The 21,598-nt window shown below is 43.0% G+C and overlaps 1 protein-coding gene across 3 annotated transcripts in view; it reads left to right on the forward strand.

Moving 5' to 3' along the window:
• The window catches only part of KLHL29 (kelch like family member 29), a 607,456-nt gene that overhangs the window by 539,517 nt on the left and 46,341 nt on the right, over positions 1-21,598 (forward strand). For all 3 annotated transcript variants that reach the window (XM_074991331.1, XM_074991330.1, XM_074991329.1), the window contains 2 exons: positions 17,487-17,685; positions 20,615-20,797. In XM_074991331.1, coding sequence (XP_074847432.1) covers positions 17,487-17,685; positions 20,615-20,797 — 382 coding nt within the window. The remainder of the gene's footprint in view (positions 1-17,486; positions 17,686-20,614; positions 20,798-21,598) is intronic.

Genomic DNA, 21,598 nt, shown 5'->3' on the forward strand with positions numbered 1-21,598 from the left:
TGAGTGTTTTGAATAAATTAATGTTAAAGATACAAATAGCTGTCTGTTTTCATGTCCCGTTGTTCTGCTAAGCCCAGTTTTAAGTCTGGCTGGCTGGCTGCTCTAACTTTTTCTTCTTTCTCTGTATCCTGCTGTATTATATATAAGGCTCTTAGTTGGATAGATGCTTATTTTCTGAAAGCAGAAACTCTTTTTTTTTTAGATTTTTCATGAAACATCCTTCTTTAAAATTTTATAATGTTATTTACATTTTTGCAGCTCAGAAACAAATTACTCTAGGGATGCACATAAAGTCAGACTAACCAGTCTTCTGCCTGATAAAAGATGATCTGTGGAAATGTTGATAACACCTCCTTCCAGCATGAGAAATACATAGCCCAGTCCTACCAGATGCATAGTGCCTGAATTCATTGGGAGCCAAAGGCGCTCAGCACTTTACAGAATCAGACCCACAATTTCTGCCAAATCTGTTCTCTGTGTGTGTGTGTGCAGTGAATACTTCTCAAATGGTGAATACTTACGTCAAGCTGCTTGGAATGGCTCACAACTATGAGTGCTGAATGCAGAGCAATACGCTACAAACAGTGCAGCGACCTAAACTGGTTGTGAGGTTTATACTTGGATTTCACCAGCAAGAAATGGGTGTGAACTTCTCAAGCATTATAATAGCCAAAAAAGCAATCACCATGGAGTCACAGACAGTCCCATTGGGTGGTCTGGTCTATCTCCCCATTTAGACAAGCTTGCCTTTGTGATAGACAGTTCCCTACACCAAAATTCAAACAATATTCAGATTACTCCCAATTCCAAAGGACCAGTCACTTACCCAGGTCTGTGGTTCTCAGCCTGTGGGCCGCTTGCAGCCCGATCAGTACACAGCTGCAGCCCATGTGACATCCTTCTTAGCGCCATACAGGCAGTATATATATATATTCTGTGGATGCAGCCCACATAACACAGAGAGAGCTCTAAATGTAGCCTGGGTGTGAATCACTGCCCCATGTCATTTGCACCAAGGAAAACATTGGTAGCTAATCCTATAATAAAAAATTTATGAACTAAAAATAAGACATGAGAGTAATTTAAAGGGTTTAAAGCAGGTAAACATACTCATACATTAGCTGGAGTCTTAAGTTTCAAAAGGTAGTAGAAGTTTCTATAATAAGCAAGCTCTATAAGTCCTTTGGCGCTTACCCAGGCCAACCACTGGGGATCTTTTTCTTATGCTTAGTCGTCTTCATTTCTCAGAGTCCAAATAGCATGAACGTATTGTTTCTTCTCGTTGCTGAGGATTTTTTATTGCCTTCCCCCAGAGTTCAAGCTGATGGGATGAGTTCATGTGGACATCTCCTCTGTATTATGGAGTTCCGGGGCCAATAATAAAATCTATTGTCCTCTGATGTTTCACAATGGCTTGTCTGGTGTAGAGGGGTCTCTTTTGAATTGGACAAAAAGGCAAACTAAGTATTTCACACTTCGTAAATCTTCACTCTTAACTTGGTGTTTAAAGTTTCAGAGAAAACATTTCTGCAGTTACAGAGCAACAGGTATTATCTTATAACATGATAACATATGTGACAGCAATACATTCAAGAACGTAGAATAGACTCATAGGACTGCAAAGGACCTCGAGAGGTCATTAAATCCAATCCCCTGCAATCACAGCAAGTCCTAGCACCATCCACATAATCCCTGACAATAAGTCTTCCCTTGCCCTAGGTACGGGAAAGCTGTTATCATGAAATACATTTGAGGCCCGAAAAAGGAGGGAACTTACAACCCCTGGTTTATAAAGCTAGTGCTCTAACCACTGAGCTATCAGTCACAGAGAGGTAGCTGTGTTAGTCTGTATCTTCACAAAACAACAAAGCAGTCTTGTAGCACCAAAATTCTGACACAATTTCCAGATCTGAAAAAGTGGGTCTGTCCCATGAAAGCTCATCACCTAATAAATCATTTTGTTAGTCCTCAAAATGCTACAGGACTGTTTTTTTGTTTCAATGAGCTATTATCACTGGCCAAGGTTGAACACAAAACACATTTTTTCATAAATCTAATATCTATTTTAACAATATTAGCCTAGGCAAGCCAGACTAACTCAGCTGTGTGTTTGTCAGTGGTCACTTGAAGCCAAGGGGCTTGGCATGAGCTGGCACATGGTTTGCCAGCATCACAGAGCACAATGGGATTGATGCACCCAGGTGCTGTTGCTGCAGACCTCTTGATTCAGGGAACCAGCCAACAAAGCCACAAAATTGCAGCTCCATTATCCAAAAACCCAGTAGGTGCGCTGATTAAAGGTAGCTTCTGGGCAGCCTCTGCTAGTGGGGGTCCTATGGCGCTCCAGTGACAAGTTAAAAATCCTTTGGAAAGTACAACACAACCATCACCAATGTCCTTCACCAAGGATGAAACCTGGTGGGGGTATAGCTGGCCAGGGGACTGCAATTTAATGGTGGAGAGTGTGACGGCCATGTTCTTTCAACTACTACCTGTGTTGTATATGGAGGTAGCATCATATATGTTCATGGGTCTCTCTGAAGATACATCAAGACAAAGGTTTTGCCAAGAAGCACTTGCTGCATAAGGTATAAAGTTGACATAGTGCAAAAAAGTATCAGAGAGGTTGCCATGTTAGTCTGTATCTTCAAGAACAACAAGAAGTCCTGTGGCACCTTACAGACTAACAGATATTATGAAGCATAAGTTTTCGTGGGGAAAGACCCACTTCATCAGATGCATGAGTCTGTAGTGAGGAAAGGCAGAGATGCACGGGAAGGTTAATGCTGTGGCCATGGAGTGAACTGTAGTTTACATCCCTTTTTGTCCTTCTAAGGTACATCTCTCAAAGGTGGGACTTTGTGGCTCAAGCACTCTGGGAATGGATCTCTGGGCTGCAATGCCCCTGTTTCCCAGTCATATTAGTTCAGCAGGGCCATATTAATTCAGCAGGCACTTGTAAGCCCTTTGCTTCAGGGAGCCTCTGGCAACAGCTGGTTCAAGTGATTCAAACACAGCTTCCTCAAAAGAAAGCATTGTTATTCACCCAAGGGTACACAGCAGGCAGCGCAAAGAGTAAAACAACAAAAGGCCTATATGCCTCATTCTTACCCACACCTCATTCTTTTCTTGCAAGTGCTGGGTGAGTTCCACTTAGTCCAGACATCCCTAATGCTGGTCTGGGAGGAACAGGCTGTCTGCTGCATCTCCTCCCTCTCTCTTCCTTTCTGTCAGCATCTCCCCCAGCGAGCTGCTGGTAGCCCTCAACCCTCCTTTTCTAGGGCTGGCGGGGCTTTAAAGGTTTCGTATGGCCTTTGAGCCTAGACTCAGCAATGAAGATCATAAATCTAGCCAGACTGGGGGCAGTCTTTAGTCCAGGTCTATGCTAGGAGAAAAAAAAAAGAAAAACCCTCTAATTAAGATACGGAACTCCAGCTACAAGAATTCTATAGCTGGAGTCAACATTTCTTAAATCGACTTTGCTGCCGTCCCCGCAGTGGGAGGTCAATGGGAGAAACTGTCCTGTTGACTTTCTTTACTCCTCACAACTGCCAGGAGTACTGCCAGACAGCAGCAGCCTGATGATTCAATTTAGTGTGCCCCCACTAGGCATGCTAACTCAAACCCTGGAAGATAGGCCGCCAGTGAGTTAGTCTTGCAGTAAGTATGGGGGAGTCTACACAGTAAAGTTATTTGGAAGTAAGACTCATTATTTTGAAACAACTGTCCTAGAATCTACACAAAGCAACTACTATTTCGAAATAATTTTGAAATAGCAGTTGGTTTATTTCAAAATAGGTAAATCTCATTCCCCGAGGAACGGTGCCTATTTTGAAGTTGCACACTCCTCCCACGCCATTTTTTTCTTCTTTCTGTCATTGTCTCGTTGTTGTTTGTCCCCTCTCTCAGCCCAAGAGTCTCCTTTGATTGAACTCCTTGCAGTCGGGCAGGATAATCTCATTCAAGTGAACTGAGGTGATATTTATAAAAAAAAATTGCACAGAGCTCTTCATTCTCCACAGCAGGGAGCAAGTGGGATGACGGCTCCAGGGAGGAAAAGCTCCTTGAAAAGCTGCTATTGCTTGTGCAGGAGTTTGGTTGTAATCACCAGAGTCCTCATACTGTGTTAACTTGGGCAGCGGGAGGGAAGGGGGGGACAAGGTGAGAGGAGGTATATATTCAAAGGCACAAATGGGATTTAGTCCCATGTTCTCAATGAAAGAGAATGCGGATAGGGTGCCTAACTCTCCTTTGTGCCTTCAGAAATTGCCTGCTTCGGTATAAAATTCTTTTTAGTGTTGTTAATCCTCTTACAGCCAGGCTCAGAATGGCAGCAGGGACATCTGAATGGATGTGGGTGGTGAAAAGCGAGGTGAAAGTATATAGTCTCTCCAGTTTTAATTCTGTAAAGTGTGCTGTTCAGGAGTCTTACGGGGCTGTATAAAAGAGCTGTACAGCTTTACAGAAAACAGCTTCTGAGGTGTGCTACAAAGGGAGAGTAACAGAGCTTTTTAAAGGTCACCAATCCAGCTACGCAAGAGAGGGAGCATGAATAATGAAATATTTATTATATTAATGTTTGGCAAATAACTGTACCCCAGTGTTTTGGAAGGGTGTGGCAGCTGCATATGGCAACATTTACAGAACTATTTCAGCACTGCTGGTAACACAGGTGCATAAAATCAATCTAAATGAGAGAAATGGCATCTGATCTCAGGTTTCTGACTGGTTGGGTGATTTCCTGTGTTAGTGGAAGCAGACCGCTGGTTGTAGAAATTCCTTTTGCTTATTTATCTCTCGGTGGAACACCTGCAACTGACACTTCTAAGCTGTGTCTACACGTGCACGCTACTTCAAAGTAGCGGCACTAACTTCGAAATAGCGCCCGTCGCGGCTACACGCGTCGGGCGCTATTTCGAAGTTAACTTCGACGTTAGGCGGCGAGACGTCGAAGTCGCTAACCTCATGAGGGGATCGGAATAGCGCCCTACTTCTACGTTCAACGTCGAAGTAGGGACCGTGTAGACGATCCGCATCCCGCAATGTCGAAATTGCTGGGTCCTCCATGGCGGCCATCAGCTGGGGGGTTGAGAGATGCTCTCTCTCTAGCCCCTGCGGGGCTTTATGGTCACCGTGGGCAGCAGCCCTTAGCCCAGGGCTTCTGGCTGCTTCTGCGGCAGCTGGGGATCCATGCTGCAGGCACAGGGTCTGCAACCAGTTGTCAGCTCTGTGTATCTTGTGTTGTTTAGTGCAACTGTGTCTGGGAGGGGCCCTTTAAGGGAGCGGCTTGCTGTTGAGTCCGCCCTGTGACCCTGTCTGCAGCTGTGCCTGGCACCCTTATTTCGATGTGTGCTACTTTAGCGTGTAGACGTACCCTCTCAGCACCTATTTCGATGTGGTGCCGCGCAACGTCGAAGTTGAACATCGGCGTTGCCAGCCCTGGAGGACGTGTAGACGTTATTCATCGAAATAGCCTATTTCGATGTTGCTACATCGAAATAAGCTGTTTCGATGTTGGCTTCATGTGTAGACGTAGCCCTAGAGAAGCTGGATTTGTGGGTTTCCTATTTCTCTCTCTTCTAGACTGATAGATGAGCCAATAGGGTTTATCAGCCTACTTGTTCCTTTTGGTCTTAGTTCAGCACTGGAAAGCTCATACAAAATATGCATTGCATATTGTAGCACTGTCATCTGGAAAGCATCATGGAGTGGTCTGAGCACAGGTAGGGCTTGGTGCCGGAAACTCTTGTGACCTAGTGATAGCTTCGCTGTAGTCTTGCTGTGTGGCCTTGGTTAAGCCAGTTTATCTACCTCCTCTTCCCTCTCTGAGAAATGGGGGACGGGGGACAGGGGACAGCAAACACCTAACACAGGGAGTGTCGAGAGGATGTACTTGAACTGGGACAGATCCCCAACTCATGCAAACTGGTAGTGCTTGGATAATAGTCATTGGATTTATGTCAATATGCTCGAGCTGAAGATCTGGCCTAATAGCTATTCAAGATATTGAAGATCTAACCTAATAAATGTATTATCTGACCGGAGTGCCATGTCACCCATACAGACGTGATAGCATGCCTTTAAAAAGAAAAGAGCACCGTTTAACATCAAAATGTCCAGTTATAAAATGAAATGTCTTACCCATAAAAGATTAATGAGCTGTCTATGAACTTGTGTCCTCAGAGACAGCTCTGTCTAAATAGTACCTTAATGGCACCTGAGAACCAGAGATTTGTAGACAAATTGAAGGCAATTTAGAGCAGAACAAAACAAAGATTAAAGGACTAGAGAAATTGATTTCAAGGGAAAGATTAAAAGGATTGAATATGCTTGACTTGGTCTAACAACAGCGAAAGGGAGATAACTGTCTACAAGTATTTGAAGAGGAAAGGAGAGGAATTACCCAAGGGTGGTGAAAGAGGGCAACACTACTACCAGGGTGATGGGATAAAACTGAGGCAAAAGAAGTGTGGGCTGAATGCACACTCTGCACACCAGTAATTTTGCTAGCTAGGAGTAATGGAAAGAGAAGAAGAAATGGAGACGGAAAAGAGACATTATGTCAAAAGTTATAAATTCCAGTGAACTACCTTTTGACAGTTAAAGAGAATGAGCAATGAAATAATTTGAGTTAGGATGCAGGGAATGACAAAGAAGAAACAGTGGATTTCTGGAAGAAAGAAAAAGGGGCATCTCTCATGGGGAATTTTAAGTATGCAGGTAACACGTATAGCCAAACATGCAGCAGCAGAAAGGTTCTGTAGTTATGAAGAGGTCCAGCTTAATGTTCCAGAAAGTTGGGGGCGGGGTACTACTGAGCCTTTTCCTTAGTAACAGGCAGAAAATGATAGGAAAACTCAAAATGATGACAGGCTGCACCAGGAAGCTACTTAAATTATATCATAGTAAGAAAGGAATTTGCAGAACAATGCAGTTCAAGAGTGTTAGGCTTCAGGAAAGCAAAGATGGGGAAAGTAGAACATGAAGATTGGGCTGTTCAAAGGAGCTGATGGGAGTTAGACACTGAACTTCTTTTAAAAATTAATGAAATGTGAGTGCTTAGCATCTTTGGAAGCCCCATCCCTAGTGACTACAATAATAGAAGAACGCATTGAAAGCTTCCCCTTTGGAAAGCACAAGAGTCCTAATAGAGACCATGATTAAGGTGCAACAAACTCCAATATCTCTGCAAGTGAAGAGTGCAAGGAGTGAGATGTAATCATTGTGCCTCGCATAGTGACAGACTACTCAACAATGTGAGGTTTCAACAAAGCCTTTTGTAAGGGCCCAAACAAGAATACACAGCACCAAGACAGGCTTGGAGACAGAAAAACAACAAGAGTCGGAGGAAAGAGAATGAGTTATAATTCATCCCTGGGGTCAAGGGGAATTAAAAAAATGCATTAAGAGAAGAAGCAATACAAGAGAAAAAACAAGCCCATTAATTAATAAAGCAGGGTAAAGGCAGAGTTCTCTGTTACTTGTTAATGGCTGGTACATGGAACTTCTCTATTTTTTGAGATACACAGGTTGAACCTCTGTAGTCCAGCACCCTTGGAACCTGACTGGTGCTGAACAAGAGAATTTGCTACACCAAGGGAGGTTACTATTGTCTAGCACAGTGGTTCTCAGCTGGAGGTACATGTACCCCTTGGGGTGCACAGAGGTCTTCCAGAGGGTACATTAACTCAGTGTTTCTCAACCTTTTTTAGGAATAAAAAATTGCACTTATATTCATCTATTTTTTATTTATCCTTTTTGCACAATCATAAATACAATGGCAAGTTTGTTGCCTATAAGCAACTTCTTCCAACTAACCAGTTATGATTAAATTGTTTAAACAAATGTGTTGCAATGGTAGAAAAAATCGAGTGTCTGAAAATTCTAGGCACTGGGAGTACTTCATAATTTTCAAAAAATCAAAAAAAAAAGGTTGAGAAACACTGGTTTAGCAGCAATACCAACACTTCCAGTGCTTACTGGGCTCTTAGAAGACATTTATGGGTAAATTACATCTAAATAACAGCACAGAACACAGAGAGCCAGGACAAACTTTATGGACCACGGGAGACTTGGCCACACCCATGATAAGTGGTTGTCCAGCTAACTCAAGTCATGCCACAGAATGGATGTGCCAGAAGAGGGAGTGCGGGACAAGAGATCTTCAGCTTGTACCGTCGATGAAATCTAGTGTAATTTGCTTTTTAAAGTTGGAAATAGCTGCACATGTCCTGAAATCCTCTCTCCTTTTTTTCTAGGCTTTTCTTCCTACTTTTAATGTGTTTATCTTTCTTCTGTTGCATAAGAAACTGAATGACTAAGGCCTCAATCCTGCAAGCACATACACATGCAGAATACCTGTATGCATGAGATTACTTGCACTGCATGGAGTCACACATTTATGTCAATGGCAGAATCATGAGGAGAACTCCTGACTCCCAAGTCACTTGGTCCAAACCTTAGGTCACGCTCCAGGCTTTTGCTGAGTGGACAAGGAAATGAAGTTCAGAATTGCATGATGAATGGGAAGAAATTGTTTTGTGTGTATCACTGTGCAGCAGGTGTCAGGAGCGCTCTTCCTTTTTAAAGCACATTACAAACACCAATTGTTTAATCTTGACAGGGAGCCTTTGTGGTGCCTTTGTGTGTGCCAATCACTGATTGTTGTATCATTTGTTACTTTCAGGGACTATTCATTTTGGTAGAGTTTAGTCAGCAGAATGTGAAGTTTGTGATGAGATTCTTTTAAAAATGAGTGAGGGGGAGCAAAATTCTGAGTGTAGTGAATTAACAATTCATCTTGCATGCTTAAATATAGACTTAGCACATTACATTTGGCAGCACACATTCACATGCTGCTCCGCGACTGGCTTAGAGATCAGGAGAGCAGCTCCTTCTCCCAGTGGTGATGAGAAACGCGGTAGTACTTAGTCCACTGTGCTGCCATAAAGATGTCATGTTAAAACTTCATTGCGAGGCGTGAGGAGGGTGCTATTTTCCTGTTGCTGTACATGGGATTTCAACAAGTAGCTCCCTCCCACTGAGTCACTGTGTGGGTCCAGGACCCGCGAACCAGACTTCATTCCAAATGTTCATCTCATTACGATATAAGGTTTCCAGCTATAATGATACTAAAGCTTTATAGTGAATGGATTTTCAGTTCAAGGAAACTGAACCAATCCAAGCTAAACAGCAATTAATGGTAGACAAATGTGGTGTGCACCAATTTGCTTTGGACTTGTCCTAATATTTATAAATGTGGAAGAGATTATCAGAAACAGTGCATGCCCTTGAGGTAGCCATGGGCAATCTGCATGGAAGTGGTTACTCAGGTGGCACTAAGGTGCCCCGAAGTTTTGAATCAACACTTAACAGTGCTGTCTCTTGAGAGCAGAGTGCCCAAGAACTTGTTTCAACTTTCAAAAAGCACTGGTATTACACTTGGGCACCTGCACTTTTGCAAAGGTTTTTGGTGTCATGTAAAGAGTTCCAGTTCAGAAGAGCAAGGAGGATTTCTAGCAACAGCTGGAGGGTGGGGACAGGTTGAGACTTGTCTGGCACTAACACAGTGTGCGTTATCTCTCTGCCACTGGAAACTTATTAGCTATTGTTACACTAGAACATGGTTTTCCAGACTGAGGAGTGTGCCCACTTGGGGGGACATGCAGAAATTCCAGGGGGGATGCAAGGTGACCCAGCCCCCCATCATTTCCCCCACCCAAAGAAAGAATTGGCCTTTGCTTCTGGCTCTTAGACCCTGCCATTTTACGTGCGTGACCCCGCACAGCCTCTATAAAAAGCAGGCAGCCATCGAAGACCCATGTGGAGCAAGCAGGCTTCTGCAAAAGTGAGTGAGTGTGGGTTGGGGAGGAGGAGGATGGGGTTAGATGGGGGACTGCGGGTGCCTGGCTTGGGTGAGGGGGATGGGGATAGGGTAAGAGCAGGGGGCTGGTGGTGCCTGGCTTTGTGAGAGGGGAGGGGCTGCTGCAGTTGGCTTGTGGGGCTCAGGCAGCTGGCCCCCCGGAAGCATGCGGCTCAGGTGTCTTGGGCTGGCAAGTGGGCAGCTGGCCCCAGCAACGTGGGGCTTGGGCAGCTCATGATGGGTGGTGGGGTCTACACGCAGAGTAGCTCTAAATGTCCTAGCATCTGCCTGATGAAACCGCTATTTTGAAATAAGTTTGAAATAGTGAGTGTCTTATCTCAAAATAAGGAGGAATAGCTATTTCAAAATAGTTGCTGTTAAGACAGGGAATAGCACCTATTTCAAAATAAGCTATAGCATGTCCAATGGCTGTATTTCAAATTAGGCTTTATGGCTGTGTCTACCCTATGGCGATCTTTGAAAAGAAGTTCTGCTGGAAGATCAGTGGTTTCAACATGGGCCTGCTAAATCCAGGGTTGTGAATTCAGTCCCTGAGGGGGCCATTTAGGGATTTGAGGCAAAGATACGTCTGAGTGTGGCTTGTTAGTCTAGGGATCTGATTCTTGTTTTGGGTGTGAAAGGGCCTGGGTTCATGTCCCAGACAAGCCCTTGTTATGTCTTTCTTTTTTTAGTGGTGGGAGGGATCACTCAGTGGTTCAACCCTTGAGGAAGCCATTTGGGGATCAGGGGCAAATAAATGTCAGGAATGGTGCTCAGTCCTGGACTGGACTGGATGATCTCCCAAGGTCCCTTCCAGTTCTACAGGAAGTGTATGTGTATCTCTTCTGAAAAAGCTTCTTTTGAAAGAGTGTGTCCACACGCAAAAAACAAATCAAAAAATCAATCTGCTCTTTTGACAGAGTATCCACACAGCCCCCACTCTTTCAAAAAAATGGGCCAGGAATTGAAAAATCCAGTGCCATGAGGACTGCTCGTTTGAAAAAAGGGCCCTGAGGGCATCTACGCATTTTTTTTCTGAAAGAATCTTTTGGAAGAAGGCACTCTTCCTCATCTGGGAGAGGAAGAGGGCTGCCGGTAAAAGTGCTGTATTCTTTCGATTTCAGATTGAAAAAACACATTTTGTGTGTAGATGCTCTACAGGTTCTTTCAGAAAAGGCTCAGGTTTTTGAAAGCGCTTGCTTGTGTAGATGGAGTCTATGTGTTTAGATGATGTATTTTGAAATAGCTAAGTGCTATTTCGAAATGCATTTTTGTGTGTAGCAGCGTTATTTCAATATCAACTATTTTGGAATAGCTATTCTGGAATAGTTTATTTGAAAATAAAGCTGCTATGTAGACATACCCAAAGGAATAACTTCTGCTCTTTTTAAAAGCATGTGTCCCCTAGAGGTCTCAGTGGGTTATTGTTGATATAGCATTGCTGCCACCTGAGAGTCATGTCATAATTGTTTAAAAGTATGGCTGAGTTTTTGCCACAGATGTCTGATAAGAATTTTTTTATTTTTGTCTCTAAAATCCAGTTGAATTTGAACCCTCTGTGAAAAGGGCAGAGAAATCTTTTTAAGTCTATGCTATTTAATCTTCTTAGTCTCGGTGATGAATTGAATGTATTCCTAAATTTAGTTTTAAAATGTTAAAAATCTGTTAGAATTACACATAAAACAGCTGAAGCAACATTTCGTAGCACTAAAAATCTTAATATGAATAATCTTACTTCTGTATTTGGACTTCCAGCTCAAATATGTTTCCTTAGGTGGCTAGCACAAAGGGTCTTTTGTTAGGAAAGAATAGTAAAGCAGAGAGGGAGAGGTGAGCTATACAACATCAGGGAAATGTTATTTTGACTTCTCCGGGCATTACTTCAAAAATGTCACAAATCTTGATAGCTTTCCAGTGTAGTGTTTAAGGAACAGGAAATTTAATTCTGCAACAGTAAACGTATTTCCTAAAACCAGCTGTTTGCTATTGTGACCATAGGCAAAGCAGAAGCTCAGTGGTAATTTTTTAAAAAACTCTATGAGGATTTTACTCACTTGAGAATTTGTGAGTAAAAGGTATTTTTAACATGTGATACTGATGAGACTTTTGAAAGTCAGGTATCCTCCTCAGACCACTTTCTATAAATTGCCAGTAATCCAGATATAATTACTCGGGGAGGAGAGATCACAAAAAGTTTAGCAAAGTAAACATCCCCATTCAGGCCACCTAGCAGAAATGTAAATGGCAGTTAAATATTCCGTGATCCCACTGGTCGAGAGGTGATCTGAATGCAAAGGTGGAAAAAACATCTACAGAAGCTAAGTGGATAAACAATGCAAGGTTATATATATGGAGGGGGCAGCTCCAAGCAGCAAGAAATGTTCTTGACAGTACAACAGGCAGCAGCATCATGCTGAGTCAGTACTCACCCAATGGTATCTTACACTTACATAGCAATTGTATTGCCACTGTACAGCAGAAACTGCAACCAGTGAATTACTCATTGTAGTGCTGGGGGCTTTTTGGCATCAGAGATGCCAGCCCTTTTACAGGAGATCTTAAATATTTAGCATGACCACATGTGGCTGTTAAAGGTTCCACAGGATGAAGCCACTGCACACGAAAACTTGACAAAATGTAAGTTCAGGTGATTGCTTCCCCCATGCTTGTGAATTGTCAAGTCAGTATAACTACTCTCAGGTAGGCTCAAACCTAGGATTTCTAGAGCTTAGTGCAGGCACCTCTACAGCTTGAGCTAAAGGCCAGCTGCTTCTCAGCGCAGGGTATAGAGGGCTATATCTACACTTGCCCCCAACTTCGAAGGGGGCATGGTAATCAGGGTGATGGGCGATTACTAATGAAGTGCTGAGATGAATATGCAGCACTTCATTCAGCAAATTCTCCCCCGCGGCTATTTCGAAGTGTCAAAGTGCCAGTCTGGCAGGTAGCCACAGGCACTTTGAAGTGCCCGTGGCTACTCGGCATGCCAGCACTCTGAAGTTTGACTCTTCAAAGGTTCCGCAGGGGAGAATTTGCCTAAAGAAGCCCTGCATATTCATCGCAGCACTTCGTTAGTAATCGCCCATCACCCTGATTACCATGCCCCCTTCGAAGTTGGGGGCAAATGTAAATGTAGCTGAGGACACTTATTCTTGCTCTGTGACATGGTACATGTGACAGGGTACCACTACATGGGACAGTTAACCACACATGGGTGTGTGGGTTACCCCATCTCTCCCCATGTGGTGAGCAAACTCTACAACACATCAGTGAGGGGGTCTAGCCTTCCATTACCACTGTGATGATCCTTCACCATCACCTTCCATCGCTGACTGACTCTGTGAGCCATATCCTCAGCTGGAGTACGTGAGATGAGCTCCATTGGTGTAAATAGAGCTCCACTGGTTTACACAAGTTGAAGAGCTGTCTTGTTTGTCCCTGGACTCCTGCCTCATCCTTTCCTTGTCTCCCTTTTGCCACTTGGAAAAACGAATTAACCAATTCGTAGAATTTGAGGCCAGAAAAGACCATTGTTAAAATCAATCCTTGCCTCTTTCATACAATTACACCTAGTGAGTGTAGGCACAAATCTGAATATTTGCCTCTGTGACTACCTAGTCTGCACTTGCAATCAGAACATGAGAGACATGAGCTCTTAAATTTGTAGCCACAGCTGAATTACAGGCACAGAAATGAGGATCCTCTTTGAAAATTGTAGCCTGTACGTTTTGAGAAGTGTTCTTCACGCCTATTACACTATGTTATCATTAATTATAATAAATAATAAACAAATAATAAATATATCATCATAATTATAATAATACTGTGAAAGAGAACCTTAGAAGTTTTATATGTGCATAAGGAGCATGGGAAGGAGAAAGAGAAGGAAGAAGAGTCAGTAACATATGGTAAGAAGTTTGAAATGCTTAATAGCACTTATTCCAAGGACAATGGTAAGAAGATATTTCGTACAATCATAGCTAATGAAGCTACAAAGCAGTCACCAGGCTGAATCAGAAAGGAATAGGCTACGGAATCCCTATACCACTTGAATATGCTTAAATCAGCAAAACCAAGTGAAGAAATTCACCTTCGACTGTAGTGCATGAAGTAGCTTGTGTGAAAAGCCACTGGTTTACAAGATCCTATTTTATCTACCAGTGACCGTGAGATTATCTGTATCCTACAAATCCTGTGGCAAAAAAACAATGAGGTGACATGTACCCTTAATGCCAGCTGTGATGAAACAGAGCTGCACCTCTGTGTGCTCTCACTCTGTCTCTCTCTCTCACACAGACAGCTGTGTTTCAGTAGCTGTTTGCATGGGGAAAGAGGAAGAGTGAAATGTGATATTGGCTTTGATATGTGACATTAGCTTTCATGCTGATCAGAGAGAGCAACATGTTCTAATTATTATTAGCCCTCACAACGAGCCACAAGCTCAGACAGAGAGAGGGCGAGAACAGAGTTACAGTTTCTCACTAATCTAATTAAGGAGAGGTGGGCGGACGAGAGTGCGTGCTTCGTTAATTCAGCAGCCGTCACCTCATTTATGCTGGGAGGCATGGGGGGAAGGATGCAGGTTCTCTGTGGGTTGAGGCTGGAGAATTGCCTCTCATTGCTGGGAGGGAGCTCTCCCCTCAGTGCCAATTTAAGCTAAACATGGCGACACACTGAGGTGTGACCCCATGTTCTCCTTTAAAGACATGAGTGTTTGCTTCTATTTTGTCCTGGTTGGCAGTATGGCTGCTTCCAGCACAGGGCCTATTGGAGAGGCAGAAGGGGTGGCTTTCTGATAATATACCAGGAGGCTTAGGAAGGTTGCTTGGCCTACTTTAGCTGTAGAGTTGTGCATATTCCAGTTCTTCCGTCACTTAAACTATTAGCTAGCTCTTTATTTTATTTCTTTCCTGACAGCATGGGATTAGCACCTCCATTGGAGACTCACACCCCATCATTCTCCTCCTTATTCCTGGTGTCCCAATTCCGCATTTCGTCTTGGCTCCTCTGTAAGGTTAAACGCCCCCGGACTTCTTAAAAAAGGCACTTCCTGAAATGGGAGCTTTGCCTCCCACTGCCATATGTCAACTGTACTCCTACTCCCACCAGTTAACATCATTTTAATGGCATTAAGATGTCTGCAGCCAAGTCCCCGACATTTGGTGACTCTAGGGAAGGGACAGCCCTTTTTTTTTCCCCCTCTGCAATAAATGTTAAGAGAGAGAAAAGAGGAAGAAAGAGTCACAAAAGAATCTTTTATTTCACTGCATGGAACAGTGGCAGATAATAGGGCTCAGATTCCTACATGTGCCCAGTTACTCAAGTAGTATTCTGCCAGACAAAATTGAGGTGCACAAGGAAAGGCACTGAGTCCCCTGATCCTTGTGCTGGTTCCATGGTGCCAGCTGTGAGTTTGGTGCAGATTAGAGTAGTCCCAAGGCTGATACCCACACAGATAGCATTAATAATGAGAAATCCTGTGGCACCTTATTGACTAATATGTCTTTGCCCACGAAACCTTATGCTCCAATAAATCTGTTAGTTTGCAAGGTGCCACAGGACTCCTCATTGTTTTTGCAGATACAGACTAACATGGCTACCCTTCTGATAGTTGTCACAGTTAGCTTTGATGCCCAAGGAGCCAGAGAGGAATTGCTGCAGAGCAGCCTCCTAAGACTATACCTCCTACAGGCCTTTCCCTCATTTGACTTGTCCCCTGGGCTGCAGGCTGTAGGCTGGGTGGTACAGCACCAGGTCTATCTCCATATTCACTGAGGACTCCTCCTATCCCAGAAGAAAAAACTCTGTTGTTTTTTAGTCACTTAAGACCACTTCCTTGGTAGAAGTGAATCACAGTGAGGCTCAGGAAGTCAGGATTGAACCCAAAGGGTCCTTCCTGCAATCATATGGCCATATGCAAATGTGTCCGCAAAATCTTTTCTGTTGTATGAAGGAAGTATCAAAGTCAACTGCCGATACACAATTCTATCTAGCTATGGCAGTTGCCTAGCTAGAATCGATGTATCTGCACTCGGCTTACTTGGCCTTCCTTACTGAAGAAGTTTGACAAGGGAGTTTCTCCCATTGACCTCCCTTACACCTCATGTCTCACGAGGAGTAAAAGAGTTACTGTGACCCCTGAGAGGTCGATTTTGTGCATCCCTATCAGATGCGCAAAATTGAACCCCAGAAGATTGACCCTCAGTGGGTCAATCTTCCAAGCTAGGGCAGACATAGCCGTAGTTTATCTCATCACAGTGACATGGCTTTAAGGAGACTGGCTAATGCAAACTTCTTCTGGATAGAGACAATTGCATTTCCTTCCAAAGAGGTGCCTGGGTTTTAGACTGATTGTAAGAAAATGGGAAATGGTAGAAGATGTTCCTGTTATGAGTATGATCACTCACCTTGCAGGACAAAAGCACTTGTGCACTCTAGATCTTGAGAAGTATTTCTAGTCAGCCACTGTTCTCTCATCTTCCTCTTTTTCTAGCTCTGTCTCTCTACGTTCTTCTGCCAGCACAGCTGCCACTTGCACTCGCACGCTGAGGAGATAAACGTGCTTCAAACAACCAAACAAACAGATGAATTCCAAAACATTATGAGCACCTGCACCTCAGGATCAGTCCCTCAATCTTCAAGAAATTTTTTTTTAATTTTTGGGGCTATTGGTGCTCCCATACTGTGCTTACCATCACAATAATATTTGCTGCTTTTAATACTTTTCTTGTACTGTCTTCTGCAACCATACTTTGTTCCTCTTGTCCTGATATGTTTCCTACACCCAGCTCCCTAAACTCATTCTCCAACTCCTTCTGTTTCTCATTGTGAAGTTTTCGGCAATGTGCTGGAAGGTGAACGGTTTTCAGTGAAAGGACTCTTCATTTAGCACTTGCCATTTTCTCTTTTGTGATTCTGTTTTCCTTTAAGCCATAACCAGAGACAGACAGCTTCATTTCTTCCAGTGGTCTTTGCACAACAAGGTCTATTTTGTTTATGTAGAAGAGAGGATGAGAATTAATGTCCGTATTTATACAGTATCCTCCAGAATCAGATTTCTAGTACATGATTTGTTTCACCAACAAATAAATCCTACTAATTAAAAGATAGTTAACAAATTGGATGTTTTTTTCAGTTTCCAGCATAGAGACTGTTGAAACCAATCTGCTCATCTGCTTTTTGTTTCATGCGAAATGCTAGGAATATTTTTTTAAACAATGTAGCAACCAGACAAATTTCAAGGACGCTAGTAAGATTAATGCATTTCTCTTCTGTGTAAGGTGGTACATGGAGCAGAAGTTCAGAATCTGTTTTTATGACAAAGTCTCAGCATCCCAAGAATTTTCAGCTTTTGAAGACTGTTTTTCATTTCCATATGCCCCCATTTCCCCCCCCACAAAAATACCCTTCAGAGTGGAGCAGCTAAGGGATGTGTTGTCTTTGTGCTTCCTGAACAATAATGAAGGTTTGGGGAGTGATTTCATAGAAATCTCAGGTACCAAAGGCAGCTCAAAGTATAATATATTCCTAAGTTGGGTAATAAGGGAAATATTGGTGATGGGAGAGGAGGAAATGCAGAATGGCTGAAGTCAAGCACTGAGGATGACATGTGTTCTTTCTCCAGTATGCTGCAGAGTTACTGGCAGTGGTCCGTCTGCCCTTCATCCATCCCAGTTATCTGCTAAATGTTGTTGACAATGAGGAGTTGATAAAGTCTTCTGAGGCCTGCCGGGATCTTGTGAATGAAGCGAAACGTTATCACATGCTCCCACATGCCCGACAAGAGATGCAGACACCAAGAACCCGGCCAAGGCTATCAGCAGGTAAAGCAAAGCTAGGAGCGGAGCAAAAGCTCTGATCTGACATCCGCAGTCCTGCACTGAATGGTTCAGGCTGTCTGTAGTGTGCATAGCAAGAGAGGGGTAAGTGTCATTCCTCTTCCTTTCCACAGCCTTTCTGAGAACAGAGCTGAGATAAAGCATGGGGCTTGGGGCCCAGGAGTCCAGAGGCTTCCGTCCAGTGTTTCTTAAACTTTTTGAAACCACAGAACACCAAACAATAATATGTTACATGTGGAACACTTATGAAAATTTTCGTCACAAAAAATTTTTGTGAGCTCAAAAGAAAAAAAAACAACAGCAACACAGACAGCAAAATCAAATGAAGTAATGTAATCAGCTGTCATAGCAGTGAAGTAGTGACATTATATGTGGCTTCAACAACAGAAAATGTATACGTGTGCTGCATGTTGTTGCTAGTTGCTGTGCCGTCATGGCACACCTGTGTGTTGTTCATGGAAAACTGGTGAACCTCAGAACGTAGTTTAAGAAACACCAAAAGAGTGAGATGTGCAAGAACATGGGGAGAGGGGAAGCCAACGGCAATGCTGCCCCATGTAGAGGGGGAACCACGGAATGATTAACTTCAGCAGCAGCTCTGTTTGCTCAGCACCTCTGCAAATAGGGCCCTAAGTGTTTCAAGTTGGGCTCCAACAACTAGACAGAACTTCTAAATAGGTGATTCTTGTCTTCTCTATCTCAGCTTGTCCAGGACAATAATATTTTCTTCCATCGTCTGAGGATACTGTGAGGTTTGCTTGATTAACCATGGTGAAGTAGCTTTCACTTTCACATCCCTATGTAAATGTATTCCTATTTCAGCCACAAGATCAGATCAGGCTGTTTGTGGCATCCAAAACAAAAGGATCACACAAGACTGTGCGCACACACACAAACTATGGAGAAACTGTCCCTTCAGGCAGCTGTCCACATTGTTTGTTTGTTTTTTGTCTAACAAAAATAGAAGCAAGTCTCTATTGTTGTAGGTCAGTCTGTAACAAGGCAGTGTTATCTACATACTTGTTATCTGCAAGTTAGTACAAATAATATGCATCAAATTGGAACAACTAAGACTCAGATGCAGAAGACATATGTGAAATTCTCCTATGTGTTATGCTTGTTGCTTTGTCTGAGCAAGTACGATGACAGAGCTAAGCAGGCTTCCTGATACACATTGGTATTGAAGTTAGTATGGTATACGTACTGTGAATCAAGTCTCCTCATTTGCTGCTTCTGGCAACTGCCTAATCAAAGCACTTTTCAGAAGGAAGAAACATGGGATTGCAATAACAATTCGCGCTAAAAAATAGGATTGCAACAACAATTTACACTAAAATGTCTTTGCTGGAGATGGCTAAAGGTGTGATGTTCGAAGGCATTTTTGAAACGTGCTTATTTTATCTCTGTATTTAAAATTATATATGTAATGCAAACCTTTTTCAGGAGCTTGTTGATGAGGGGAAAGTAATTCTCTTGGGATAAGGGAGAGTGATTATGAGTTTTTTTAGGTCAGAGTCTAATTATAGAGAACCATGTTATTTTGCATCTTGACAACATTCATGGGCGCACAGAGGATCTCCAAACACCATTTATGGGTCAATTGCAGTGTGTTAGGTGCCCTTTCAAGGTCATTTATTATCATCACATTATCTTTGGCACATCTGATTAGATTTTCTGGCATGTACTAAAAATAACAATCTCTCACTAATAAGAAATATTTGTTTTGAACACCTTAGTATTTTAGGCTTATATCTTAATAAGAGAGTGAACTTGTTTAACAACACAAATATACAAACTAAAAATCCAGATGATGGAGGACAACAATCAATAGCACTTTGCACCAGGGCATGCTGTTTCTGCTGTGACACTGAGCAATGAATCCAAAATATCTCATGCACTTAACAGTGAGTGTTTCAGGCCAGCAGGTGTCAAGCAGTTAAAATGTGGTATACCATAGGAATCCAGTGTATGGATAAGTCCTGAGCGTCTTGTTCAGATTTAACCCAGTCCTGGTGCTGAGTAAACTGTGAGTTAGAATAGGGTTACCATATTAAAAAAGGGACATCTCTGAGAGAGACTGTATCTGTATCACTGTCTACCAACTCACATTGTATTACTGTGTTTTATATATAGTACATTAATACAACATAAGTTGCTAGTTACTGAAACAGATACACTCCCTTTCAGAGGTGTATATATAGGGGGATTTCGAAGTTCCGAGGGTCCTTTTGAAAAGGAGCCCCATCTGGATGAGCCAAATGGCAGCGAGCTGCAGCAATTTTGAAGTGCCGCGACTGGCGGCATGCTAACGAGGCGCTGAATATGTATTTCACCGCCTCATTAGTAATCTTCAAAATGGCTATTTGCATGGCCATTTCGAAGATTCAGGCTAGTGTAGACATAGCCATAGCCTCACACCCAGTGCCAGGGGAAAAAGACTCAGTTGCCCTGGGGCATGCCAATTTAAAAGACCCCAAGGTTCCCGGCCACCACCACTGCTACTGTAGCAGTGCCAGCGGCCGGAGCCCTGGGGTCTTTAAACTGTCACTGGAGTAATTCTCTGAGTGCTCCATGCAGCTCTGAGAGCTGGGATGGGGGTACTTCACACTCTTCTGCCCGAGGCACTGCCCTTCCTGGAGAGCCAAGCCCAGCTTCCCACATGCACTTTGCCCAGGACCTGCATAGGCCGTCACCTCTCCGTAGAGCTTACATCATTTTTCAGATGTGAGTCTTTAATATGTGTCTGAACTGGAACAATATTCAGGAAACAAAGTATAAAGGGTAGATTAGCTGCAGACTTGTTTTTCTAGGAATATTTTAATGGGGCTAGAGAAATGGATTGACTGCAACATATTTTTAGATATGTTGTACGAAAGCATCATCTCTCAACCTGTTTTGGTTAATTTCATCCTAGGTGTGGCCGAGGTAATAGTCCTAGTAGGAGGTCGTCAGATGATTGGCATGAATCAACGAGCTTTAACAGCAGTCACTTGCTTGAACCCACAAAACAATAAATGGTACCCATTGGCCAGCCTGCCTTTCTATGATCGAGAGTTTTTCAGTGTAGTCAGCGCTGGAGACAACATCTATCTCTCAGGTAAGCAGTGTACAAATTGGGTGCAGAAAAGCACCAGCTCCTTGCAGACTGTCCTGAACAGTGTAAGCAGAAGAAAACATCTGCCATTTTTATCCAACCACCCTCGGGGGAAAGCAAAAAACGAACCAATATGCTTTTATCACTCTCCATTTCACATTAGCTCCAATTTCATCCCGGAGCAGTCAACAGCACATTTTGTAGTTATATAGAGAATAGGGTCGGCTTCCATCAAGCCTGTGAAGAGGTTTCCAGGCTGTAGTAATATCATTTAAAACAGCAGCTGAAGTTGGGTCTAAATGGCGGATTGCTGCATTCAAGACTGACAGAGCTGCTAAACATATGACCTATGCTTAAAATGTTTGTTTACAAGAGGGTTCACATGTTGCTGAAATCTCTCCTTTGATAGTAGACTGTAGCCCTATAATTGTGTTAGGTTCAATGCTCCTAGAGCCATGCTTCTGGGAAAGGTCCTATCTAAAAGTTGACGACTACAGTTTGTGCTTGTAATCAATCATGTGGTACTTTTCCTTGGATTGGGGAAAAAAGCAGTGTCTAGTAAAATGGTACCAGAGAGAAAGCTGTGCTAGTCTATATACTATCAAAACAAAAAAGCAGTAAAGTAGCACTTTAAACACGAACAAAATAATTTATTAGGTGAGCTTTCGTGGGAGAGACCCACTTCTTCAGATCATAGCCATATCAGAACAGACTCAATATTTAAGGCACAGAGAACCTAAAATAGTAATCAAGGTTGACAAATCAGAAAAAAAATTATCAAGTGAGCAAATAAGAGAGGCGGGG

Source organism: Carettochelys insculpta, chromosome 3 (genome assembly GCF_033958435.1).
Source record: "Carettochelys insculpta isolate YL-2023 chromosome 3, ASM3395843v1, whole genome shotgun sequence".
Classification (NCBI taxonomy): domain Eukaryota; kingdom Metazoa; phylum Chordata; order Testudines; family Carettochelyidae; genus Carettochelys; species Carettochelys insculpta.